The 14,835-nt window shown below is 46.8% G+C and overlaps 1 protein-coding gene across 3 annotated transcripts in view; it reads right to left on the bottom strand.

Moving 5' to 3' along the window:
- USP4 (ubiquitin specific peptidase 4) overlaps nucleotides 1-14,835 on the bottom strand; it is a 49,710-nt gene continuing 34,875 nt past the window's right edge. For 2 of the 3 annotated variants that reach the window (XM_038772243.1, XM_038772245.1), the window contains 8 exons: nucleotides 12,518-12,606; nucleotides 10,453-10,674; nucleotides 5,194-5,264; nucleotides 4,720-4,838; nucleotides 3,052-3,201; nucleotides 2,249-2,352; nucleotides 1,270-1,358; nucleotides 1-959 (listed from right to left, as the gene is read on the bottom strand). In XM_038772243.1, coding sequence (XP_038628171.1) covers nucleotides 804-959; nucleotides 1,270-1,358; nucleotides 2,249-2,352; nucleotides 3,052-3,201; nucleotides 4,720-4,838; nucleotides 5,194-5,264; nucleotides 10,453-10,674; nucleotides 12,518-12,606 — 1,000 coding nt within the window. In that variant the 3' untranslated portion in view covers nucleotides 1-803. Of the gene's footprint in view, nucleotides 960-1,269; nucleotides 1,359-2,248; nucleotides 2,353-3,051; nucleotides 3,202-4,719; nucleotides 4,839-5,193; nucleotides 5,265-10,452; nucleotides 10,675-12,517; nucleotides 12,607-13,541; nucleotides 13,647-14,835 lie in introns of all 3 variants that reach the window. The other variant, XM_038772244.1, reaches the window with a different exon arrangement.

The following is a 14,835-nucleotide window of genomic DNA, read 5'->3' as shown; positions in this document are numbered from 1 at the left end:
CTCGTGCTTTTTCCACTAGGCCATGCTGCTTCCCCAATGAATGAATAATGACAAGTCACAAGTGAGCCTGGTGGAAAAACAAACTAGTTAAAGGTACTTCAACTTTGAGGGATGAGGAAAATGGAGATTAAAGGATTAAAAAAAACCCAACCCAAATCCACATTTATTGGAAAACAGCAGCATTCAAGTGCTGTCAACTCTAAATTGCCAGAGGGATCTAACACCTGTAAATCACTTTTGATTTCTGTTTTTAAAGTGCTTTGGGAGTTGATATTTTTAAGAAGCATTAACTCGGTGCAGTGCACAACAAGGGGAGACTTCGAAGGTGGTTGAGTTCTCACTGTAGCATTGACTTTGGGACAGGCTCCTGTAATGGCTGGTGAACAAAAATGGTGAAGCAGATATCTGGGAGCACTGACATGTGATTTGGTAGACCAGAGAGCCTACGCTTTCTGGGTGCGTGAAAAAAGAGTTACTTGGAGTTTATCAGCCGAACTCCCCTTCTCTTTTGTTCCCCCACTCAACAGAATTTGTTTTCCATTACACCTTTCCCAGGTCCGATCTCCAGAGCATCAACACAATGGTCGCAAACATTTTCCTTTTAAAAAAAAAAAATAATAATACAACCACACACAACTGCTGATGAACATTCACGGGTCTTTTGTTGATCTATAACCCAAACCAAATAACAGTACTTTCCCTCATGGGTGGCAATTTGTGCATCTGGGCAGCAAGAACATCAAGAGATGTTCCCGATGCATTTCCAACAGTAGTCTAAGGAGGTGGGTGGTCTGCAGGCAGCTTTAGTTGGTATCCATGCTACAAAGGTCATCCTCCACTTCCTCCTCCCGGTTCCGTTGAAAGCTAAGTGTCCCCTCGGGAAAACCTGGGAGTGAGGAGGGTGTTTTGCAAAACTCTACTTCCCGGCGTTGGTAAAACAACACGTACGCTGCCTTTGTCTGCAAAACAAGAAGAGTCATACTGATAAGATCCCCTCTGCAGACAAGAATCCACTGTCCCAATCTTGTCCTTGTAGAAATCTAGCAACCGAAGAGAACATGCAGTTCACTTCCTCCTCTGATGACCCCTCGGTGAATTTTGCTCCAGGAAACCTATCTGTCTCAGTGAAGAGTGGGACCGATTCGAAGCACACGCCCTCATAGTAACTTTCATCCCTTCTAGCTCTCTTTTCACACCAGGATGACACTGTGAAGAGGAACAGAAGCTGAGCCCTCGATCTGGTGATGCACACTAATTACCGACACTTACCACAATTTGGTCTTCGGAGGCCAACGATACGTTGCTATCATCAAAGTAGTACCATTTGCCATTCAGTCTGTTCTTTGCATATGCAGTATCTATCGAGGCAACAGAGCAAATACATCATTACAAAACAGCTAATGAATCTACACGAGTTATTTAAGTCCCACCCCTCTGTGTAGCTATCCCTCTTGTAAGGACTGCCGCGGAACTAACGGATACCTAGATCCCCAGGCCGTGGGGGTGTTCTGCTTCACCAGAGAGGAACCAGAACTCAAAAAATTTCCAATTTAGAATTCAACAGAAAAAGACAGAGCACCGGCCTGGGAGGCAGAAGGAGCTGGATTCTAATGCTGGCTGTGCCGTGTGTCTGCTGGGTGACCTTGGGCAAGTCACTTCACTTCTCCGGGCCTCAGTTACCTCAGCTATAAAATGGGGATGAAGACTGAGAGCCCCAAGTGGGACATGGGCGGTGTCCAACCTGATTAGTTTGTATCTACCCCAGCACTTAGTACATTGCCTGGCACGTAGTAAGCGCTTAAATGCCTTTTTTAAAAAAAAAAGAAAAGAAGTGTCATCAACCCAGGATATTTAAACACTTTGGAATAAAAATGACAACTTTGCAAATATAATCTAGGACAAACGTTACCCACATTTCAGTCTGAGGAAGAATCCCTTAGTTCAAGCTGAACAATTTCTTAGATTAGATATTGTTCAAGCATTCGAGAAGCCCCGATTCTATTCAAGCCTAGGGAGAGCAATTCCTAAGTAAGATGATGGTGGTGGTGCTTAGGAATATCTGCCCAGGATCCTTAGAGACAACGGTGAAGGCCCTAAATATTTCAGAATTATTTAATACTCTTTACAAGAGAATATGTTCGAGACTTTTTTTTCTTCACCCTCTCCCCAGAAACTTAATGATGGGCAGTGATAAATAAACTGTGTTGCCAAGACATCAACATCGCAAGTTTCAGAGGGAAGTACTCACAGTGGCCGACTCCCATGGCTCCATAGTGATTGGACACAGCAATAAGGTCGTATATGTAAGGGCCTGCGGCAGGGTCACAAATGAATTCGGACATACACAGGTTCCTGAGAACAACAGACAAGCATTTCAATTCCACTTTCTTCAAGAACTTTCAAAGTAAACCACTAAAAAGTCCCAGGAGTTGACACCTGCTTTAACAAATCACTTTCAGGCTCTTTGGCTGATGGCATGAGGTCTACGTATCTGCAATCTCTAAAATCAGGTACGTGGGAATAAGAGGAGTTGGGAATGCATACCAAAATGTACCCTAGACACAGGCGCCGACTCCATGGGAGCTAAGGGGATGGGGACCGGGGGTGGGTGGGAGATTTGCTCAACTCCCATAGCTTTTTGGGGCAGGGGAGATAGCTTTATTGCTGGGGTAGGGCAGGGGCAGGGCTGGGGTGAGGAGTTGTCCTTGCCCCCAGCCATGGAGCCCTGTGAAGGGACCTTCCACCTTCCAAGCATCCACCTCTCAGCTGGTCAGGCGGTCTTGGGGGAAGCCACTGAGAAACGAGACGGGGACTGGAGTGCCAGAACCACTGTGGAGGGGATGAGCAGCCCACAGGGCCGTAGGAGGGTTGTCACTTTGGGGCCAGGATATGCGGTAATGGCTACTGCCACTTTGAAAGCAACCCACGGGGCGAGAGACTACTAGCGCCAAAACGCCAGCTCTCTTTTCTAAAGCACATCTCCAAAAAATGGCATCGGGGTGGGACTACTCCACAGAAGGCCTTCTGCTGTATTGAAGTGAAGAATCTTACCTTATGGGAAAGTCAACTTGGGTATCAAGTTTATCTCTCCAATATCTGTTATATGAGAAACGTTTTAGATGAACCACCAAGATCTTTGGCAAGGACCAGAGGTCGAACTTCTTAGTGGCTTGTTGATGCTTCTTACAGTAGGGACAATACCTGAGGAAGAAACACACACACACTCATTTAACTCCTTGTTAAAGGGATTCATCTAGTATGGGGGAGATGGTGTCTTTCATTTTGACACTATTTCAAAAAGACAAACTTGAATCTGGGCAACCTGAAAAGATCACTTTTCTTATGGCAAACAGCCCTTTCTCTTTGAAAATTTTGGGTAAGCATGTATTACAAATAAATGTTGGGAGAAAACCCTTCCTCTTTCCCATTTTACAAGAGCCCAAAAAGATTAGAATGTGAATGGAACTGGATGGTTTATAGGATTCCAGGACTTTTCCATTCACACGTTTCCTCCCTAAAGCCACTACTAAAAATAATGTAATGACTGAAGCGTAAGGAGTTCTCCTATAATGCAGGGGTGGTGTTCTTGGAGAAACTCCAAGAACTATGGGAAATTGTGTTATAGTAACAATTGATTCGGTGAAAATGAATGGGTTGGGGGCAGATGCGAAGCAATGTGGCCTGGCGGAATGAGCACACACCTGCGAGGCAAGACCCCTGGGTTTGTAATGCCAGAGCTCTTTCACTTTCCCGCTGAGTGACCTTGAGCGAGTCACTTCACCTTTCTGTGCCTCAGTTTCCTCACCATAAAATGAGGATTAAAATATCTGTTCTCCCTCCCGCTCAAACTGAGAGACCCATGAGAGCGGGAAGCCGATGCAGTAGTCAAGGCAGGATAGGATAAGTACTTGGATCACCATGATACAGTCTGGGTGGACAGAAAAGACATAATTCCTTCCCTCAAGGCCCTTAAAATCTAGCAGGGCTACATTGCCCACCTAGATGTACTCTTTACTGAACTCTCGGCTGCTCAACTCTAATCCAGCCATCCCATCAGCTAAAGTCACCTTCCTCCTATCAGCTTGATGACATCACTCCCCTTCTCAGAAGAGGAAAGTGGTGCCCAGCTGCTGTTGCCACCAAGCAGGCCCTGAAAACAACTTCCTGGACTATTCTCACTTCCTACAATTTTCCAGCTCATCTTTTCTTCCTCACTACATGAATCTGTTGACCTGTTCCTGCACCCGACATTCCCACCCACTTTGCCTTTGCACACACCCCTCCCTCTACCTTGAATGCCCACATGACTCCTCTTCGCCAGACCACGCCTATCCCTCCCCTCTTTCAAAACTGTACTGAAAACACACCAGCTCTACGAAGCCCTCCGGGACAACCCTACCCAACCCTAATGCCCTCGGCAACCAGCATTCATTCATTCAATCCTATTTCCTGAGAGCTTACTGTGTGCAAAGCACTGTACTTAGCGCTTGGGAGAGTACACTATAACAACAGCCACATTCCCTGCCCACAATGAGCTCACAGTCCAGAGGGGAAGACAGACATTAATATGAACAGTTTCATAATCGGTATCAGATGCTTGTTTGCATCACTACGTGCTGCTCTGCCTTCTACTTCCACTACACACAAGAAAGCAATGCCCATGTAACTGAAGTGTGTGCCCACATTTTCATTTGCCACAGAAGTATAGGCCCTACTTACCAGGGATCATGCTCCCCAAGTGTTTCCATTGTAGTAAAGAGGCCTATACAATCTCTAAGGGCCACTGGAGCTTTCTTTTTCTTTTGAGGTTGAAGCATACTCCCATCTTTTTCATAGGCCTGTTGGGAATACAATCATTTTGTTTAGTGTGGAGTCGGATACTACTTCAAGTAGATGACAGGGCCCTATGGTCTGGACAAGTCTGCCAGCTCATTACAATGTTTCTCATGAAATGCATGACAAGGCTGCAAAATGGCAGCTCGGTGCTGTTGAACCGGATACTTGCTTAATACTATTTGTTGGGAAATTGTGTTGCATTGTCACTTGATGTGAAGATTGTCCTGTCATTTCAAATGTAATGGTGACAACAACAGCTAAAAGCCCAGGATGGAGAACCCTAGTCCTGGCTTTATCTGGTCCATTCTTCTATCACATTTCAGCAGGATGTGGAACATAAGGCACAAAATTACTGACCTCTGATTCCTGTTCATCATAGTACAGAGACCGGGTTTCTGAATCCCAATCAATGGCAATAGTGGAGCGAGCTGCAAAAGAGAATAATAATAAAGATGGTATTTGTTACGCGCTTACTATGTGGCAAGCACTGTTCTACAAGGTATCCCCTTATTGCTCACTGGCAGCAAAATTACTAGGCGTAAAGCAATTTATAAGAAAGCTTTTCTCTTCAAGTTATGGGAAAATAGGGGATCAAATTCAAAACCTCCCTGGAGCCTATATGGCCTACATCTGCATAGTCTCATATCCCCTGCCCACTTTAAACCTCACAACGGGGACTCTTTTCACCTTTGGCTATTTCGAGTTTTGCCAAACCTTCTGAACTATCTGCGCAGAATTCTAAAATGAAGCATCAGTGAAATGCTTCTCCCCTGGCTACGGTGAAGTCAAAAGCAAGATTTTTGGCCCCACCGTTTCCTCAGTATTCACAGTCACTAGGACCCGTACAGACTGTTGACAGCCCAATGAATCTACATTGTATGCAAACGGTTCTCTAAACGCATCAATTTCTAAGTTTCCCAACTACTTTGCAGATGAAATGGCTTATCTTCTACGTGAATTATCTACTTCCATAGTAGCAGATCCTGTATCAGGAGATCACACCGGCATTAGCCTCTGGGTCTGGATATCAGCCATGTACCCAAGGGGAATTTCTGGCTGGGCGGTGGGTAATGTGCTCAACTTTGGGGGCTCCTCCTCTGCCTCCCACCCTCTGTGGGGGGCCCTCAAGGTTCAGTTCTGGGTCCCCTCCTATTCTCCATCTACACCCATTCCCTTGGAGAACTCATTCACTCCCATAACTTCAAATACCACCTCTATGCGGATGATACCCAAATCTACATCTCCAGCCCTGATCTCTTTCCCTCTCTGCAGTCTCGCATTTCCTCTTGCCTTCAAGACATCTCTCCTTAGCTGTTCTCCCATCACCTCAAGGTACCCTACTCCCCTACACAACCACCATTCACTCCAGCTATTAATTCTTCATTCTGCTTTCCAAGCAAATGATTCCCTGTCTTTAATTGCCAAACTCTAGGGAAACAGCTCTGGGGTCATGTAGAATTCCTTGACTGCCTGGTTTCATATCTGACGTGAAAGCTATCACAGATCCTGTTCCAGCGGTAAATCATCTACTTAGTAATGGGCAATAATTGTCCCTCTATGTTGGTTCTTTTAGCTCTACCAGTACTTTTGATACCATCAGTATCAGGGAGGGAATGAGTTGTTTGATGTGGTACTGCTCCTACCCCTCAGAGAAGACGCAATTTGGGATTACCCAACTTTTATCATTACATCTGCATTGTAGTATATTTGTTAAGCGCTTACTATGTTCCGAGCACTGTTCTAAGTGCTGGAGTACACACAGGTTAATCAGGTTGGACACGGTCCCTGTCCCACATGGGGCTCACAGTCTAAAGGGGAGGACAGGAATTTAAGCCCTATTTTATGGATGAGGAAACTGAGGCACAAACAAGTTCAGTGACTTGCCCAAAGTCACCCGGCAGGCAGAACCTGGAATAGAACCCAGGACCTGACTCCCAGGCTTGGGCTCTTTCCGTTAAGCGACGCTGCTTATAAACTCCTGAGAGATTCTCTCTTGTGGGGTCTTGCAGGATGCTAGTCCACCACTCTGACTTTAGTGACTTTCCCTGGCTATGTGGTCGTTCGTATGACTTTGATGACGACGACTGTGAGCCCACCGTTGGGTAGGGACTGTCTCTCTATGTTGCCAACTTGTACTTCCCAAGCGCTTACTACAGTGCTCTGCACATAGTAAGCGCTCAATAAATACGATTGATGATGATGACTGCATTTGTTAGGTGCTTACTCTCTGCTGGGCACTGTATTGAACACTGGGGTAAAAACAAGGTAACGGTTTGGACACACCTGTCCCACATAAGGTTCACAGTCTTAATCTCCATCTCACAGATGAGGTAACTGAGGCACCGAAAAGTGAAATGACTTGCCCAAGGTCACACAGCAGACAAGTGGCAGAGCTGGGATGAGAACCCAGGTCCCCCTAACTCCCAAGCCCGTGCTCTAACCACTAAGCCACGCTGCAGGTTTAGATAATTGCACAGGTTTTCCTTGCCAGTTTTGAGTACCCATGCTCAATATTCTGTACCAGTTTTGAGTATTTGTGGTTTTCCACCACCACGGAAAACACTGTCACTTCAAGCAGGCTGAGCTCAAACCTGGCTACCACTTTCCTGGGCTCACATTATGTCTCTCCATTATTAAATCCAGCAATTCATTAATTAGTATTACAGAGGGAACTGATGTTTAAGCTTAAAACAATTACCATTGGTTAATAGTGGTTAGTTAACTAAAACTAACTTGTAAAATTTAAAAGGTCCTGCTCCCTTTTACTTAGACCGTGAGCCCCATGTGGGATAGAGACTGTGTCCAACCTGATTATCTTGTATCTACTCCAGCGTTTAGTAGACTGCTTGGCATAAAGTACCATTAAAAATTTTTAAAAGAAAAAAAAAGGCCCCCAATTAGTTCCCTGTTTAATGCCATCCTAATGGCAGAGGTAGCAAGTCACAAAGCACCATCTTCTTAGAATACTTATGTGTTTGTTTGCATTCCACAAACTTTCTTCAATCTTATCCCACGGAGGTAGGGCAATCCCCTAACGTCCTTTATTCCTTAAGCCACTGGTTTTCCAACCACAGGTTAGAGGTTAGAGCAATGGGCCCGGGAGTCAGAAGGAACTGGGTTCTTGTCCCGACTCCACCACCGGTCTGCTGTGTGACCTTGGGCAAGTTACTTAACTTCTCTGTGGCTCAGTTACCTCATCTGTGAAATGGGGATTAAAACTGTGAGCCCCATATGGGACGGGGACTGTGTCTAACCTGACTTGCCTGTCTCCACCCCAGCGTTTAGAACAGTGTTTGACACATAGGAAGCAAAACGGGTTTATTCAGGAATCTATCCCCTGTTGTTGACAAAAGAACCATATGTATCTCCACACAAAAATATAAAATATGGGGAAACTGCTAATGAGGGCCACAGAAAATAGACAGTAAGACTGAGTACAGAAAATAGCCAAAACTATGGGGGAAAATTGACTGAGCAGTAGGTACGATGATTTGGGTCCCACTTTATACATCCATTCAATTATATTTATTGAGCCCTTACTGTGTGCAAAGCACTGTACTAAGCGCTTGACACTTTTGCAGATACGAAAAAATATATGTAGCATGTATAGAGTTCCTTTAAAAAGCCCCATTATATCAGGGCAAAGTTTTATATTACTATAGTACTAATGGTAGCTAATCAAAAAGAGCTCAGCTAGCTCATTCATTCATTAAGCACTTACTGTGTGCAGAGCACTGAATTAAGTGCTTGGGAAAGCACAATACAACAATAAACAGTGATATTTCCTGCCCACAATGAGCTTAAGGTCCTGGAGGAGGGGGGGAGAAGACAGACATCAATATGAATAAATAAAATTACAGATATGTGCTGTAGGACTGGGAGGGGGGAAGAGCAAAGGGAGCAAGTCAGGGCGATGCAGAAGGGAGTGGAAGATGAGGAAAAGTGGGGCTTAGTCTGGGAAGGCCACCTGAAGGAGACATGACTTCCATAAGCCTTTGAAGTGGGGAGAGAGTAATTGTCAAATTTGAGGAGGGAGGGCGTTCCAGTCCAGAGGCAGGATGTGGGCTAGGGGTTGGTGGCGAGACAGGCGAGATCAAGGCACAGTGAGACGGTTAGCACTAGAGGAGTGAAGTGTGTGGGCTGGGTTGTAGACGAAGAGAAGTGAGGTAAGGTAGGAGGGTGCAATGTGATGGAGTGCTTTAAGGCCAATGGTGAGGAGTTTCTGTTAGATACGGACGTGGATGGGCAACCACTGGAGTGTTTTGAAGGTCGGGGGGGGGTGATGTGTCCTGAACATTTTTATAGAAAAATGATCCGGGCAGCAGAGAAAAGTATGAACTGGAGTGGGGAAGAGACAGGAGGCTGGAAGGTCAGCAAGGAGGTTGACGACTCCACGGCTCCCTCCAGTTATCACCCCATCTCCCTCCAGGTGGGATAGGATGAGTGATTATATTAACGTGATAGTTTGGATGGAGAGGAAAGGGTGGATTTTAGCGATGCTGTGAAGTCGGGACTGACAATTTCATGACAGACTGAAAATGTGGGTTGAATGAGAGAAAGGAGTCAAGGATAACGTCAAGGTTACGGGGCTTGTGAGACGGGAAGGATGGTGGTGCTGTCCACAGTGATGGGAAAGTCGGGGGAGAACAGGGTTTGGGCGGGAAGGTAAGGAGCTCTGTTTTGGACACGTTTAAGTTTCAGGTGACGGGAGGACATCCAAGTAGAGATGCCTTGAAGGCAGGAGGAGATGCAAGACTGGAGAGAGGGAGAGAGATCAAGGCTGGAGATGCAGATTTGGGTATTATCTGCATAGGGCTGGTAGTTGAAGCCATGGGGGTGAATGAGTTCTCCAAGGGAGTGGGTGTAGATGGAGAACAGGAGGGGACCCAGAATGGAACCTTGAGGGACCCCACAGTTAGGGAGTGGGAGGCAGCGCCTGTGAAGGAGACTGAGAATGAACAGCCAGAGAGATAAGAGGAGAACCAGGAGAGGACAGAGTCAGCAAAGCCAAGGTTGGATAACATTTCCAGGAGAAGAGGGTGGTCCACAGTGCCAAAGGCAGCTGAGAGGTCAAAGAGGATTAGGATGGAGTAGAGGCCATTGGATTTGGCAAGAAGGAAACCACTGGTGACCTATGAGAGGGCGATTTCTGTGGAGTGAAGGGGATGGAAGCCAGATTGGAGGGGGGGCAAGGAGAGAATTGGAGGAGAGAAATTTGAGGCAGTGGGTGTAGACAACTCACTCAAGGAGTTAGGAGAGAAATGGTAGGAGGGAGATGGGGTGATAATGGGGTGATAACTGGAGGGAGCCGTGGAGTCGAGGGAGGATTTTTTAAGGATAGAGGAGACACGAGCATGTTTGAAAGCAATGGGGAAGAAGCCATTGGAGAGCGAATGATTGAAGACAGCTGTTAGGAAGGGGGCGAGAGTTTCAACAGAAAGCTTAGATTTGTGAAGAAAGATTTGTTGTCCATTTTCCACATGAGACTAAACCCGGATAAAAAATATTGATACAGAAAACAATTGGCAGCAGATCTCTCCTAATGAACCAGATCCCGAGGGCCAGAATGACATCACCTACTAAAATGACTTCCAAGAGTTCAAAGGAAATGCTTACAATTCAATTTCAGAAGTTTTCCATCCGCTGCCAGAGAGCTGATGTCGGTAGTTCCATAAGAATTCACAAGGCTGAAGCTGAAAAGTTTCTTTTTGTGCATCTGGCCCGTAATCTTCTTCGACATATATCTAGAAGGGTCGTTTCCTAATTTTTCCTCCACAGGGCCTTCAAACGAACAAGTCACTGTAGCTCTGTCTTCATTCTGGTGCTCCATCTCTTCTACTACAATTACAAAAGAAAAATACACAGATTCCTCTACTACGTGCTTGAACGTTAATTTAAAGGCATTTTCATTACAACCACAGTTACCCTCCTTAGCATTTTTCTGCATTTGTAACCACAGAACTGTAGTGATGCTGTGTGTCTGGCTCTCTGATATACGTCAGCAAACACAAGGCAGCCTTACCACTCTCCACAGAAGAGAATCTCTATTGGCTACGGACTTACCAATGTTATCACATATTGCAATATTTGGATAAAACATTCAAACAGAATAACCGAAGCTACAGAGCTGGCCGAATGGGACGTCTTCCGACGTAAACAGGTTCCTTTTAAAAGGCTCCCTCATCCCCTGTGCACTCTAATCAGTCAATTGTATTTACTGAGCACTTACTGTGTGCAGAGCACTGGACTAGGTGGGTGTCTGCTTTACTAACTACACCCCTCTTCAATAGGTTTTGCCCAACAGACACCTACCCAGACCCAAGTTCTGCCTCGTAGCAAACAGCCGCTGCTGATGGGCCCCAGACTTCTTCACCAGGGTACCTCCTGGTGCCTGCAGCCTCTCCACTGCAGCTCTCCGGGCTTTGTCCCCGGCACGTCCCGTGCACCGCGTGGACTTTAGCTGCTGCCCATCGCCCCTGGACCTCTCCACCGGACAGCTACCGTGTCCCCTCCGGGTCCCTGCCGCCCTACTCCCACCCTTCCATCACAGCTCTTGGCGTCCTCCTCTGACTGCCATGTTGCCCCCCACCCCCCAGGATCCCACTAGGCCTCTCTTTCACATCCCTGCGGGACCTCCATTCCAATCTGCCTTCTGCCACCCAGGTGGGATGGAGAAAAGCAGCTGCAGCACAGCACCATCTCCACAAAACCTTGGGAAGACTGTGACGGTCACTGTGGTTGCAGTTCTTTGACTATGGACTGGAGCAGTGAGGAACCTGAAATTCTGTTCCTCTAGCCAGAGCACCCGGCCTTTTTGTCTTTATGTTGTCTTATTATTAATAATAATAATAGCACTTGTTAAGCACTTATTATGTGCCAAGCACTGTTCTAAGCACTGGGGTAGATTCAAGGTAACTGGCTTGTCCCACGTGGGGCCTCACAGTCTTAATCCCCGTTTTACAGATGAGGTAACTGAGGCACAGAGAAGTGGCCTGCCCAAGGTCACACAGCAGACGAGTGACAGAGCCGGGATTAGAACCCACATCCTCCGACTTCCAAGCCCGGGCTCATGACGCTAAGCCATGCTATTTTTTTTCATCTCTCCTTATAGATCTGTCACCAGATCTATGTCTTCTTTTTATTTTTGGATTGTGAGCCCCCTGAGGAACAGTGACTAAATCTAATTTCCACCTGTGGACGCCTTCCTGGTACTTAGAATGGTGCTCTACACACAGTGAGTGCTTAGTATTACTACTACTACTGCTACTAATCGATCAAAGGCATTTATTTATTGAGGGCTTACTAGGTGCAGAGCACTGTGTTTATGGTGGATTCTGACCACCACATTCGAACAGTACACCAAGGAGATAAAGGGACGGTAAATATGTGCTTCTAACACGACAAAGGAAGAACTGCCATTAGTCCAACTCTGTTGTATTGCACTCTCCCAAACACGGTCAACACTCGGCGTGGCACAAGCACATGAACTGAAGAAGCACGCCGTGGAGCGTTCCAGGGTTGGGAGTGTGAGACCGATGGAAGGACGGGTTTTTTTCTCCCTGCGTTTCCAGCCTCAAGTCCACCAGTCCCCCCCAATCCTACTTTTGAGCAGAAATAAAAATGACACAGGTTTTGAACGTCATCCGTGGTGTCAAAGCAACTGAATTTAAGCAATCCTTACCATCGAAGGTTCCACTCGAGCCATTGCAGGTTCCGCTGGCCATGAGGTGACCAGAAGAGTCTTCCATTAGAGGATACTTTATGTAGCGGCTAAACAAAAACAGTGTGTTAGTTGCTGGATCTAGAATAGACTGGATGTGATCTGTGCCTAGGTACATATGATCGAATAAACTCCCCCCTCTCCAACTCTCTAGCTTTTTACTCATCTTTAATCACCGCAACTTTATTCTTCTGTCCTTAGCGTCTCCTGCTAAGTTAAATAAGGAACCTACAAGTTTGACCCAATCCCAGCCTAGGCAAGCAGCACGAGTAGACCGCCAAACCACAATGTACGAGGTCAATCCAACTTCAAGCTGGATCAAAAGTGAGCCCAGGCTGAGCCAGAGTTGGCCCAGACCTCCCTTCCCAAGAGTTTTGCCATGTTACCCCAGGGCTGCCGGGAGTTTTCAGTCCAGCAGCCCCTAGGGTACCTACGCGTCTTAAAAATACCACACTTGTGTAGCAACAGCTCCTGGGAAAGAGGTCTGGGATTATTTCTGGTTCTACCCAAGTTTACGTAGACTCTGAAGCCCCACAACCTGAGTGTGCCCTTTCCCCACAGAGCCCCAAAACAAGAGGGCTGGTGGGAATGCCACAGTGACATCTGAAACTGGCCTAAACACAGACGGGTTAGGTCGTATGCCGACCAAACCTAGCCAACACGCTGGGGCCTGGCGGACTCCGCCTGGTCTGTGTAGAGAGCAACAATTAAGCCAACTATTAACGGTTACATATTAAACCACCAGATACTGGCTTCTGCAAAGTTGGCCACACTGCCCTTGCCTTTCCACTTGACAATGCTATCAAAAGATGAAAATGTTAAAGGGACACGGAGAGCCAAAAGAAGGCACGCTTTTGACCGAGTTAATCAAATTCACCACAGTGGGCTACTCCAAAGCAATATGCACGTTGGAGGTTCCCATCCCTGCTGAATTCCTTCAGGAAGAAAGCATCATGATAAATGTTGAAAATCCAGGGTTACTTACCGTAACCTGAGTTCTCCGAAGGTGTGTAGACATGCCAGATGATCACTCTGGTAGCCGCACCCGGATACCCTCAGGACTCCTCCTTGAAAAGTTTGAAAGGGTTGCCTCCCCGGAGAGCAGGCAGCTTGACCAGAAAGAGGTCAGGCCCCTGCTCCTCCCCTGGTCCTAGGTAAGTTGGCCCCTTCTCCCTCCAGTTTCTTAACAGAGCCGGCGCCCTGCTGAAGAGAGCACAAAGAGAAGAAAAGCACTGCCCTCAAAAGAGAGAGAGAGATGGGGAGGGGGAAGAGGGTGTGGGATTAGGGTTGGGGAGGGGGCAGCGGGGGGATGTGATCATCTGGCGTGTCCACGCACTTTTAAAGGATAGCCCTTTTAGGGACATGCCAGATGGTCACTCTAGTAGATTCTGCAGCTGATCCTGAAGCTGGAGGGAATCAAGACTTTTGAGAGGCCCCAGAGGATGGACCTATCAAAACAGATTTCTCATCTGGAGGAATTTCCCCAGAGAGAAATCGCTGATGAAGTAGGTAAGGTCAACCATGCAGCTGCTCTGCAAATCTCTTTTATAGGGCTGCTACTCAGAGTCAGTACAGTGGCCCCAATCCTCTTACTGAGCAGCCAGAGAAGGTCTCTGGGAAGCCTAGTCCTGCCCCCTGAAGCAAAGCAAGTTGCGCCTGCCCCCGGTCATTCCACCAGAGTCCATTTCAAGATGCCCCAGGAAGGCAGAGTCCAGGGAAATGAAGAGGTGCTTATCTATCTTGAAATTTTTAGAGCAATTCAGACAGTAAAGCAGAGGGTGAGGAGAGCGCTTTCATTTGGGGCTAATAGATTAGGAAAGAAATGCAGGAAGGATGATTTCTAGATTGATCTGAAAATTGGAGACCACCTCGGAAGGACTTCCAAGATGGGTAAAGAGTGTTATTTGGCCTTCGAAGACTCTGATGGAAGGGAGCTTGAACACCTCAAGCTCACTGACATGTGGGGCGAAGGCATCCACCACCAAAAATATGGCCTTCCAGATGAGGAATTTGACATCTCAGGTACGCAGGGACTGGAAGGGTAATTTGGCCAGATAGGCGAGTAGCTTGTTAATGTCCCACAAGATAAGGGTAGTCCTGAAGAGCGGAATCATCTTATGTGTGACCTTCGGGAAACTTGAATGGGGAAGAACTTCCAACTAATTGCTTTACCTGAGAATTTTGAAGCACGGTGATAACCACCAAGTGAACCTTGACTGGGGCTACCTTGCAACCCACTTGGTCCAAATGGGGCAACGCATTCTCAGATGGAAAGGTCA

Source organism: Tachyglossus aculeatus, chromosome X1 (genome assembly GCF_015852505.1).
Source record: "Tachyglossus aculeatus isolate mTacAcu1 chromosome X1, mTacAcu1.pri, whole genome shotgun sequence".
NCBI lineage: Eukaryota > Metazoa > Chordata > Mammalia > Monotremata > Tachyglossidae > Tachyglossus > Tachyglossus aculeatus.
Note: the sequence above shows the minus strand (reverse complement) of the source record. Positions and strands in the feature narration are given on the sequence as shown.